Genomic DNA, 12,792 nt, shown 5'->3' with positions numbered 1-12,792 from the left:
GGGAATGGCCCAGGGTATGGTGTGCAGGCACGTTAGACCACCACTTAGCTGAAGCTAAGCGGGCCGGGTCAGTGTGATTTTTGTAACAGCTCATGTCAGAGGGCAGAGTTTAAAGGTGCATGGTTGGCCGAGCTTAAATGTCAAGATCACAAAAGCGGGGAGCGTCAAGTTTAAGTTGTGCTTAGTTTGGGAAGTGCTTCTTATTTTAAATTCTAAAGTTTGCAAAATAATACTAGCGTGAATCTTGATGCACGCTTCTGTATTTTTAATATCTGAATTTCTGAGAACTCCTCACAGGAAAGGCGCTCTAGCTCTTGTTAGATGTTGTGCCAGCTTATGGGATTTCTTAATTCCATTATATGACTTTGCATGTATTCTTCTCTGTGGACCCAGTAGGGTGCTGAATATTTTCAGCCAGCATGATGTAAATTAAAGCAAATCTTCAAAACAAAAAGGGACTGAGATTCTAAAGATTAAGCCCTTGATCTAGAGCGACCTAGATACTCAAAGGCATAGGTGGAACGCTTGTGTGAGCATTTCAGTACCTGTGGAACGTCAATACTTTAGAAATGGGAAAAGAGAAAAAACCCTGTATGCGTGGAAGCTCTGTGGCATGGAAGGAAATTCTGGCTTCAGGAAGAAACAATCGCAGTCTGAGAGAGAGTTTGCTTGATGAAACTGCTGGCAGGTTGCTGCCGGATGTTAGAAGGGAGAGGAAAATTCCTAGCCTTGGGTACTGGGAGGCAGCAGTGGAGGTGAAGATTCTTGCAGAAAATCCCCTTGTAAGTTCTCAACTGGATAACTATTGCCTAGAGGCCCTCTAAATATTGTAGGAATACAGCCCCCATGAACCCTAACCACTGGCTGTGTTGGCTGGGGCTGATGAGAATTGTTGTCCAATGACATATGGAGGGCCACAGGTTCCCCAACTGTTAGAGAGAAACTCCAGACAAAGGAGTCTGCAAGGAACCTCTAGACACCATTACATGGTCCTCAATTCCACAGCGGTGTTCTCTTAAAATAAATAGAAGAAATTGTGTGCTGGGAATTTAGTGACTGGTGTACCTGCAGCAGCACAACTGGGCACCTTCACCTGCCCCAGCTGCAACAAAACATGTCTCTCCCATATCGGTCTCTGGATCCACAGCAAGCCCTACAAACTTCCAACAATTTGACTTCCCCACCCAGAGGTGCATTCCTCCATTGACTCCCGAGACAGACAGATGCCAACAAGTAAGCATTGAGTCCAGGGACTGGCCTTAATTACCAAACCAAAAACAATGTTTGCCAAGCCCATGCCCCTTCCTGGTTTGGCTGTGAAAGCCACTTCCGGAAATCTAGCACAACCCAGCAGACGTTTCGTGTTCATTTCCTTGCTAATGGTTTCCAGAAGAAAAAAAATGTTGACAAACTTGGGGGTTGTGTTGTGTTGTGTTGCAGTTTACCTTTGTTTTGCATTTATCCTGCTGCCCCTGTTCATGTGATGAAATTCAGGGTGCTTTTCTGGCACACAGTTCTTCCCTGCTGTTTAAAATTTAGCACGGCATGGCCGATATATGTCGCTCAACAAGCTACTGTTCCATAACGTAACAGGTACTGCAGTGTAAAAGGAACATTAGAAACGCTGGCATTATAACTAGGAAAACTTAACCCAATATACCCCCACCTCTGAATGGAGCCATAGTGATCCTAGCCCTGGCTGTCCTAGCCCTGGCTGTTGCCTACCTGGCTGGACTTTAACAGAATGACAGTGCCGCCTCTGCATCTGTAGCTCTGCCAGCTTGGACAGAACATGGGTGGGCAGGCAGATTTCTTTGCTAGTCTAGGGTTGGCATGGTAATCAAACCTGGATCTGCCCTGGCACCATTGCTCAGGATCAAAATGTCCTCCAGAGCGAATTGGAAGAACATCCTGATCGGACGGCCAGTTTTGCGGGGGTGGGAGGGAGAGACACTGTGCTTGTGCTTTACATTAAAAGAAAAGACTTTTGTGCAACAGCAAATGGAGTGAAGCACCATGCATATTTTGGCCCTAGATGACAAGGAAGCCATCTTACGCAGAGGCTTCAGGTGGGGGTTTCGACGAGTATACCTGAAGGAGCGTCTCCACCTCTACCTGAGGTCCAGTGTCTTGCTTCTGGCAAGACATGAAGTTTCAGGGAAGCAGCCAGAGGGCCTTCTCTTTAGTGCGCCTGCCCTGTGGAACGCCCTCCCATCAGATGTCAAAGAAATAAACAACTATCTGATGTTTAGAAGACACCTGAAGGCTGCCCTGTTTAGGGAAATTTTTTATGTCTGGTGTTTTAATGTATTTTTAATATTTTGTTGGGATCTGCCCAGAGTGGCTGGGGAAACCCAGCCAGATGGGCGGGGAATGAATGAATGAATGAATAAATAATCTTGGTCTCATTCAGGCATATTTTCAAGAATGTCTCTTGTCTTCCTGCCTTCTTTAAAACTGCAGGGCATGAAAAAAGCCACAGAAAGTTTAAGAGGCGGAGCAAGACGGGACAGTGGCCCACGGCGAGCATATTGTCCGACGTGGAGGCGTTGAAACGTGGCCTAGCCTCAGCGCAGTCTCCTGCATCCAGTAAAAACAAGACTAGCAGCGTGAGGAGGAAAAGCACGCGCCGAAGAACCAAGCGATTCCTCTCCTACCCTCGATACGTGGAGGTCATGGTGGTGGCAGACAGCCGGATGGTTGCTTACCATGGAGCAAATCTACAGCACTACATTTTGACCTTAATGTCCATAGTAAGTATTAAAATCCCACTGTGGGGATTTTAAGTATGCCAGATCTGTGCAATTTAATGCTTGCCTGGGGAACAAGCTGTTGCAGTGCTCCTGCTCAGAGTTCCAGACAGCCCAGATGGAGACTTGGAGTACTCCCGGACATCTCAGAGGGCACCTTCTTCCCCCTCCCCCCATGGCACTTGCACACAACAAACCTGAGTGTTTCGTTGCTGTGTTGTGGCAGAGATGAGGAACCTCCAACCTGGAGTCCAAAGATGTGACTCTTGGCTTTGTACAACAGGCCAGAGGTTTCTCTGCAAACATACACCTCTCCATCCTCCATCCAGGCAACAAGAGGAGTTATGGGGGTTCAAGGGTACACCCTAGTCAGGCAGAAGATATTGAGGAAGGTGTGGTGCTCAGCAGGGCCCAGGAAGACCTCTAAGGGCCAGATAAGGAGACCCGCAGGGCTGCATTTGGCCTTTAGGTCTGAGGTCTCCCACCCCTTCCTTGCTCTCAGAATCTGTCGCTAACAGAATGTACTTCCTGAGGTCAGGATTTAATCAACGGTAGGCCAGCAGCTGTAGCTTTTGCACTGCAGGTGTGTGTTTGTTGTTGTTTTTAAAAAAGAGTCAATTATTTGCTTGCTTGTATAGTGTTAACATTAACTTTTCAAAATTTATCCTTTTTTAATGCAGGTAGCTTCTATATATAAAGACCCAAGTATTGGAAATTTAATTAATATTGTTATCGTGAGATTAGAGGTCATACAAAATGAGCAGGTAATTACTCCTTCCCTCGTTCTTCTCTCTCACTCTCTTTCTCGCCTGGACATCTTTCTAGGAATGTCTTTTTCTTGATCATTTAAATGCTTTAAAACTGATAAAAAAATATGATATGTCCTTCCCAAAAGCTCACTGAGATTTGTATTGCTGAAAGTTGGGTGTATGGGGCAGGCAATACCAGTCAGAATCAGGGGGCTTTGCCCTCACTATTTGCAATGGCAGAAACATTTCCACTTATCTATTACCAGCAGCCTTGTGTACAACGTAGCTCAGAATTCTGAGAAGCCAAAACTTCAGGGCAGTTTTGAAATCGGTGGTTGAAATCAGTGTGGTTTTGAAAGATTGACTCTTGATTTTCAAAATTGTGCATCCAAGCATAGATAGAAACCTACTCCTTGGTCACAGGAGCCATTGTGTGCAATTTGGTTAAGATCAGTGTGAGGTTTTGAAAGGTTCAGTTCAGGCATCTTGATTCAAAATGGCGTCCAACAGAATCCAAACATCTCCTCGCCGTCTCCAGGAGAGTGACAAAGAACCATCCGTGCCGTGTATACTGGAAGGTGCTTTTCAAACAACAGCACCACATGGAAGATCCTCAACACTCCTCATGAGCTTGGAGTCAGGGAGCTCCCTCCCGAACACAGCTCCTCTGCCTCTGTAGATCAGGCCAAATGCCCCAGTATTCCAGCATCCTGTTCTTAGGGGCCAATTGAAATATGGATAACAAATATTTAATATATACATGTCAAACATAGGTGCTGCAAAATAACATGTATGCACGAGGGGTACCAGTTTCTCAATTAATCACCCACCTGGAAGCACCCCCAATTGGTGCAAACAAATGCTTCCCTACTAAACAAGCTGTTGCAGTGTTTTCCCATTTCCTAGCAAAGCAGTTCCTGCTCAGGGTTCCATATAACCTAGACAGAGCTTCGTATTCTTGCTGAGGATTTCAGAAGGAACGTCCCCCCCCCTTTTCTCACGGCACTTGCCATGTTTTTTTGTTGTTATATTACTGAGCGAATGGGAATATCATGGGGAGAAGAGGGCTTTTTATTTAAATTTTACAGCACCCATCAGTCTCACAACAGTGTTAATGTGTTTTTGGAGGACGGGAGAGTGGGGAAAAAACAACAACAATGCTACCTTATTGAAAGTCATTAGGAATTTGAAAGTAATCCACAAGTAGGATGCCGGTGCTGAATGCTTTTGAGCAGAGAGAGATGGTTTGCTGTTTTTCTGATGACTACGTTCAGTGTTCTTTCCTGCGGCCGTCCATCTCTGAGACATGTTATCAGGTAGAAAGGTGGCCCATAAAGGTAAAATAAAATGGTCAATAAATAAAAGGCACCGCAGATGGAGGGATGGGAACTGGGGAGGATAGGGAGTCCTAATCCTTCAACATGTTTGCTTTATATCTAGGATGGCCCTTCCATATCTTACAATGCTCAGACGACACTAAAAAACTTCTGTCAGTGGCAGCAGACCCAGAACCACCCTAATGAAGACCATCCAGAAAAGCATGACACAGCTGTATTGGTGACAAGGTATGTCACGGGCAGATTTACTTATTTTTTGGCCTCACTGTAATTGCCACTAGAATGCAATGTTACAAATCACAATTGAACGACAATGCATGTTATAGTCAAGGATAATTGAAATGTTGAGGCATAATGGGGAAAGGTATTATATTGCTGTCTAATTTTTTGGCAGTGATGACAACAGGAGCTCTAAGGGCTACGGATAGGGGCATCAGGAATTCATTTCAATCTGCAATTAAAGGCGGATCTACGGAATTTCCCCCTTTTGGAAACAATAATGCAAACAAAGCACAGCCGTCGTTCAAAATGTGCAGCGCAGTTCTCCAGCCAAATAACGTACTGCACTTGTGAATGGTAGTGGGTGCATAAAAATGCATATATTAGTGAAATCAAAACACAAATGTTTTGCGTGCGAATATTTGCGTGAAAATATTACAAATTTGCACTAGACTTTTGTTGAATTTTCATGAGGGCTTTAAAAATATATATATTTAAAAACTGGTGTGGAAATGTGGAAAACTGAATAAAAGGCAAGGAACTGAGAGGAACTGAAATTAGCCCATCCCTACCAGGGGATCAATTATTTTTTTATTTTTTTTTGGAGTGAGAGTATACAATCATATTACTCAGCCATATGGTCGTTGGCTGAACCCAAAGTGAGGCTTTCTGGGGTTTTGGTGCTAAGTTTGCAATGTCTGGGAGTTTCTTATTAAGCCACACCAGTTAGCAATAAAGGCGATGCTTTCTCCTTTTCAGAAAAGGAGAGGTCTTGCGGGAGGGATTTCAAGCTGGGGCGGAAGTGGCTTTATGAATACATAAGCATTTGCACTACAGCTGTGGCTGGAGGCCGTGATCTGACATGTACACATCTTCATTTCATTGTTGCTCTCACAGCCTCCCTGTTGCACACTATGTTTTAGATGTGTAGGGTTCTAAAACAGTTTGTCAGCTGGGGGGTAGGGCAGGTAGGGACAAGCAACTGGACCAGAAATGAAAAAAGAAATAAAATCTACTTACACAAGTGGTCATGTATTTCAAGTGGGGACCTAACTGAGCCTTGGCAAAGTGGGGGAAATTGCAGTAAGTGTTTGCCTTTGTAAAAATGTTCTAATAAAGCACCACAGCCTATCCAGTGTTTCCCAAACGTGGGTCTCTAGCTGTTTTCAGACTACAATTCCCATCATCCCTGACCACTGGTCTTTCTAGCTAGGGATGATGGGAGTTGTAGTCCAAAAAACCAGCTGGAGACCAAGTTTGGGAAACACTGGTCTGTACTAGTGACATAAGATAGTAAAAACATCGGCTGTTTTTAGTAGGCACTTATTTCTAGTCCTGCTTGCTCCAACCAATGCCATCTAGAGGTTTTGGCCTACAACTTGCATCATTGGCTGTGCTGACTGGGGGCAGTGATGGGAATTGTATTTCAAAACGTCTGGAGGACACCAGGTTGGGGAAGATTGCTCTTACTCAATATTATGAGCCACCTCTGGGTTAGAGGATACTAGCAGCTGCCTCCATGACTTCAAATCTGGCTAGATGCCAAGTGGATGGGGAGCATTGCCTGCTACCTTCAAACATTGCACAGTTTGAATTTTACTCCAGAGCGCATTAAAAAAAAAGAAAGACCCATTTGGTTTCTTCTTCATTTCTGCTATTAGTTTAAAATAGCTACCGGTTATGAACAATGCACAGCACTCAGTCAAGGCAGGGCCTTGGAGTTTTGCATTGAAATTTTCATTAAAGTGAACGCTCATGTCTCTTATTTATAATGCCGCAAAATATTTTAATGTGAGATTATCAGGCCTTAATGATAGTCCTTTGAAAAATCAAATTGGATTTTTATTCCTGCTTTTTTAATCTACTATTATCCCCGTCTTGAACATTTGGAATTGGGCAGGCTACATATTGAAATTAATGCCAAGCAAGAAACCCAAAGCCATATAATTAAATGGTGTTATGTTTATTATTGTGTGTTCTGAATGCTAACTTGCATGGAAATTAAAAGCATCAAGTCTGTTTTGCTTTCAGACAGGATATTTGTAGAGCTCACGACAAATGTGATACTTTAGGTAAGCCTAATCTCCTTTTTCTTTTACTCTTTAAGGTGTCAATGTTAACATGTTTTTGACAGAACGTTTTGCGCGCCTTTATTTAGAGAGCAAACTCTCTCTCTCTCTCTCTCTCTCTCTCTCTCTCTCTCTCTCTCTCTCTTGTTCTGCTTTTGATTTTCCAGGTCTGGCTGAATTGGGTACAGTCTGTGATCCATACCGGAGCTGCTCAATTAGTGAAGACAGTGGACTAAGTACTGCTTTTACGATTGCACATGAACTTGGCCATGTGTATGTTCTATAAAAACATAGATATATTTAAAAATAACAGCATTGAGAGAGATATGTAAACTATATAGCTTACATGGGGATGCAAGTGATTGTTCTGGTTTACGAATATTCTTTTGGAACCCGAACGTCTGATGGGGCTTCTGTGGCTTCTGATTGGCTGCAGGAGCTTCCTGCAGCCAATCAGAAGCCGCGATTTGGTTTTCGAACATTTTGTAAGTCGAACAGACTTTTGGAATGGATTCTGTTCGACTTTCAAGGTACAACTGTATATGCCAATATTGGCTTGGATCCAGACTTTCCCCTTGTAAACTGAAGAGTTATAGAACAGGGCCTTCCCCTCCCCTCTGCATCCCCCTGACCTCTCCAAAAATCTGATTAAGGGAGCTGGGGGACCCTTGAAAATGGTGTGTGATATGACACTGGGGACTGTAAATAGATGGGAGAGTTGATTTGATTATTTAATTTCTATACCACTTAATTTAATAAAACATCTGTAAGTGGTGTACAGAAAACTGAAGCAAAACTAGACAACTTCAACAGAATATTACAAAAATAAACAGTTACATATAATAATGTTAGATTAATACAGAGTTACTAATATATATAAATCAATATGAATTCATTTCCCTTCTGAGACACCCTCCCTCTCAGCCACCAGGTTCGAAACAAACTCTCCACTCAACCTGCCACATGGCAGAAATCAATCCGCTGCTCCCTTACGTGAATGAAGGAGCGAGCTAGGGTTCTGGGCAATGTTTTCTCAATGTTTGAAATTGTGGTATGAGCATTAAATACTGTAGTGGGAAATATTTTGAAAAGTGAGAAAATGAATACTAAATTTTTTGGTCTTGGGTGACTGTAGACTATCATTTACTACACTATTGATGCTGCTAGGCTTATTAGCAGAGCATGTTGCCACATGCAAAGTTGGTGACACTGTCTAGCCATAAGGTGGGACAATTATTGCTAAATTTTTGGTTTTCTGGATTTCTGATTGGGTAATACAATAAACAACAGTTTCCCCTTGTGGTTGTTTTGGTAAAGCATGCAAAATGTCTTTCCTTCTCCACCGCCCCAGATCATTAGTTATGTGTCCTGACAGTGCTTCATCAAGAATTTTATATATATATTAAAAATTCATTTGCATAGCTTGCTTTACTACTTAAAAACCTATGGAGTGTCTACGCACTCTGTTAGGCATATAGTCACCCTTTGATTTCCAAAGCAGAAAGTCCAAAACATCTGAAATACTATTGCTTGTTTGCCAATGGAGAACTGGGAATTGTTTTTTTGGAGATGAGGCAGGAGACCCCTCACATGTGCCGTAATTTCTGAACACAGTCCTAGGACAAACCCCTGTTTATGTAGGAATTCTGTAAGCCTTTGCTCCGGAATTCTACCCAGAGCGCTCTGAATGAAATGCTTTTACTAGATGACCCCTTTCAATTCTAACATTCTATGATTCTAAGTAGGGACATGGGTGGTGCTGTGGGTTAAACCACAGAGCCTAGGACTTGCCGATCAGAAGGTCGGCGGTTCGAATCCCCGCGACGGGGTGAGCTCCCGTTGCTCAGTCCCTGCTCCTGCCAACCTAGCAGTTCGAAAGCACGTCAAAGTGCAAGTAGATAAATAGGTACCGCTCCGGCGGGAAGGTAAACTGCATTTCCGTGTGCTGCTCTGGTTCGCCAGAAGCGGCTTAGTCCTGCTGGCCACATGACCTGGAAGCTGTCTGCGGACAAACGCCGGCTCCCTCGGCCAATAAAGCGAGATGAGCGCCGCAACCCCAGAGTCGGTCACGACTGGACCTAATGGTCAGGGCTCCCTTTACCTTTACCTTATGACTCTTAAGTAGGGGAGTTGACGAGGTGCTTGGCTCTCTTCCACTGAAATCCCTTATGTTCACAGGTGTTTTTAACTTCGCCTCCTTTTCAAAATTCACGCTAAACACATTGGCCACTGTATGCTGTCTCTTGTAGATTTAACATGCCTCACGACGACAACAATAAATGCAAAGAAGACGGAGGGAAAAACCAGCAGCACGTGATGGCTCCCACCCTGAACTACAACACCAACCCTTGGATGTGGTCAAAATGTAGCCGGAAATATATCACAGAATTTCTAGAGTAAAGCCTTAATGACTACTTCATAGATTCCTGAGTTTGTGTGAAATTGCCTGGATATGAATGTGTGCTTAGTAGAGGGGGCGGAGCAGCAGGGGGGAGGTTTGGAATGCAAATATACATTACATCCACACTGTGGATTTGTTTGCTCATATTACGCTTTGGTGAATCAAAAGGTCCCGGCGATTGGTCCATTCATACCTCATTCTCGCAACTTTTCCTTGGCAAGAATGAAAGAATACAAGAGGAGGGCTGTGCTGGATCAAGCCCAAGGCCCAACTAATCTAGCATCCTGTTCTCACCATAGCCTGAAAGATGCCCGCGAGAAGCCTGCAAACCAGGACCCAAGAACTCTCCCTGCTTGTGATTCCTAGCAAATGGTATACAGAGGGAGACTGCATCTGACATCATGGCCAGCAGCAATTGATATCAGTGCTGCTCTCCATGATGAGCAGAACAAAAGAAAGAGAGGGTGTTAAAGGTACAAGCAAAGTGTACCAGTCACAAAAGAGAAAAATTCTGGTGACTGCAAGCAAAAAACCTTGTAGTGTATCCTCAAATCCTAAAGGAAGTGTTCCTGTTCAAGGTTCCTGCTCTCCTCCATCAGGTCATTCAATCGCTGTCTCCCTTTCCATTTTTCTTTTCCATCTGATACTCAACATTCCACAACTGTTGAGCATGCTCAGTCCTTAATTGGGCCTTTCCTAGTTCTTATTTGTGCTTTTCACCTTAAGGCTTTCTTGCACTTCTACAGCCTCTGGGGTTACCTTGAGCATGCAGATACCTCCCTCCTTGTTTTTCCCCCAGTGTCCTTATTTTGGCTATAATCCTGTCAACGCTTGAGTTTGCGGTTAGAAGCAGTGATAAAGAGGTTCAGTGGTTTGTGATGCAAAACACTCTTAATTGTAGAAGTGGGCAATAAAAAGACAATCACCGTGAGTGATGGCGAAAGTGCAAAACCCACATGAGTGTTGTATCCAGCAACTCACCAAAGGAAAATGAACTACTGGGTTGTATTACTGGGTTATCATCTGATCCTCTTTCTTCTCATGTGTACAGCACTCTTCCAAGAGTGCCACATGGGGGTGCTTTTCCAACATGATTCCATATGTGAAAATTTGGCGGGTGGGAAACAGGCCAAAATTATGTCCTGAGGCTGCACACACAACATACTTTTAAAGCACACACGCATATCTCACCCAAGAATCCTGGGGACTAGTTTACCTCTTCACAGAGCTACAATTCCCTTAACACACTACAGTTCCCACAATTCCTTTGCAGGGAGGAAAATGTGCTTTAAATGTATGGGGTGTATGCAGCTTCCCCCCCCGCCCCCCCCAGTTTTCCAAGCCCTACTGTGCACATTACTAAGATGCATTTGAGAACAGCTGTTTGCTTTCTGCCAGTCTAAAAGCAATATTCTCCAACCCTAAAAGGCGAACTCTGCAACTGTACATTACTTTATATAATAAAGAAATCAAAGTTTCTTTCTCAGGCAGAGTTTCTCATCAGCATAAGAGGGTGACAGGTGATTTGAGGCAGCTTACACTGCCTTTAGGTTCTCTGTTTTAATTGTGGAATGATGCAGTGCTAGATGGGAGGGTTGGCCTCATAGGGTATGTCTGATGCTGTATTGTTTTTAATATTCAGTTGGAAGCCACCCAGAGTGGCTGGGGAAACCCAGCCAGATGGGCAGGGTATAAATAAATTATTATTATTATTATTATTATTATTATTATTATTATTACTACTATTGGCAGCTGGGGGGGAACTGAGAAGAGTAGGATGTTCTTTTTACCTTCCACTCTCACTTAACTTTTGGTTCCAGCCTTTAGAAGACAACCTCTTAAACCCCTCTCTACTGCTATAAGTTACAAAAATATGATGTGAAAATTAAATTTTTTGTTAGTCTTTGTGAGCAAGTGGTTAATATGCAGTGAAGCAACTTTATGGCACGACTGTGGTCCTTTAGTAGATTAATCTCTCTATAAATGGGCTTTTTGAGGGTTGGTAAGCTTAAGTCGCCTTATGCTGTATGTTACTATTCCGTGCTAATAATACTCTATTCACTAACCATTGAGAGATTTTTAGAATGATCTTAACTGTCTTCTCAAGTGCAGCCGTGGATATAAATGTCACACTTTTCATTCTAGCACTGGTTATGGGGAGTGTTTGCTTGATGAACCTTCACCGAGAAAGTATGCGTTGCCTCAACAACTTCCAGGATACATATATGATGTCAATAAGCAGTGTGAGTTAATTTTTGGGCCTGGAGCTAAGGTTTGCCCCTACATGGTAAGAACACTTTAAAAAAAAAAAAAAAACTTGCTTTGAGTATGAAATACTGATAGGCACATTTCGAATAAGATGCATGCATGTGTTTTGTATGTGAGATTCCTAAATGAGACAAATCCTTGTTGTTGAAAAATATTGCAGCCTTTCAGTCATTTTGGATTTGAAGCTTTACAATGTGAGTCTTACACACACACACACACACACACACACACAGGAAAACCACTTTCCCAGGTCCTCTCACATGGCTGTGGTATTATTATTAGTAGTAGTAATAGTAGTAGTATTAATACTTACAGACCGCCCTTCACGAAATGGCTCCAGGGACGTTACAAGGATATCACATTTCGAATTTGAATATACTAACATTAAAATAATAAAATTGCAGCAAGAAATCCAATAGCAAATACTGTATGTGTTTGAATACCACAATGAATGGGTCAGGAGTGTGGTGGAGTCTCCTTCTTTGGAGGTCTTTAAGCAGAGGCTTGACAACCATATGTCAGGAGTGCTCTGATGGTGTTTCCTGCTTGGCAGGGGGTTGGACTCGATGGCCCTTGTGGTCTCTTCCAACTCTATGATTCTATGATTCTAGGTTAATCTCATGGACCTTTCTTACCCAGTCAACACCCTACTTCCTTACAAAGTGCTGATCAGATTTGGGAAATCCATGCAGTCTTCCCAGTCCATATATTTTGGTTGTTCATGTTCATTACACAGCCATGTGAGAGATCCCTCTGGGTAGGTGTGTGAATGGGGCCTGCTTGAGCAGCAACATTTAGGCTTACAGGCAATATTAGGTAACTTCGGTCTACAAGCACAATATGTGGTAAAACTTGTGCCCAATTTTAAATTTGCCGGGTGAAGGGAGAGGAAACATGATAGGATTTGGAAGGGCTGATGTCGCAGAAATCCCTGTTTATATCACTAAATTCTCACCTAGAGCAGGTTCTGCATGCTGCTACAGAACTTAAAATTTTATA

General features: G+C 43.2%; 1 protein-coding gene across 6 annotated transcripts in view; it reads left to right on the top strand.

The window, feature by feature from the left end:
- Nucleotides 1-12,792, top strand: part of ADAMTS9 (ADAM metallopeptidase with thrombospondin type 1 motif 9) — a 141,070-nt gene that overhangs the window by 24,571 nt on the left and 103,707 nt on the right. For 5 of the 6 annotated variants that reach the window (XM_083600285.1, XM_083600284.1, XM_083600283.1 and 2 more), the window contains 7 exons: nt 2,464-2,753; nt 3,431-3,514; nt 4,940-5,064; nt 7,087-7,127; nt 7,292-7,397; nt 9,374-9,520; nt 11,671-11,812. In XM_083600285.1, the coding sequence (XP_083456411.1) occupies nt 2,464-2,753; nt 3,431-3,514; nt 4,940-5,064; nt 7,087-7,127; nt 7,292-7,397; nt 9,374-9,520; nt 11,671-11,812 (935 nt within the window). Of the gene's footprint in view, nt 1-1,056; nt 1,234-2,463; nt 2,754-3,430; nt 3,515-4,939; nt 5,065-7,086; nt 7,128-7,291; nt 7,398-9,373; nt 9,521-11,670; nt 11,813-12,792 lie in introns of those variants that run through there. The other variant, XM_083600286.1, reaches the window with a different exon arrangement.

This window comes from Podarcis filfolensis (genome assembly GCF_964270895.1).
Source record: "Podarcis filfolensis genome assembly, chromosome: 2".
Taxonomy (NCBI): domain Eukaryota; kingdom Metazoa; phylum Chordata; class Lepidosauria; order Squamata; family Lacertidae; genus Podarcis; species Podarcis filfolensis.
Note: the sequence above shows the minus strand (reverse complement) of the source record. Positions and strands in the feature narration are given on the sequence as shown.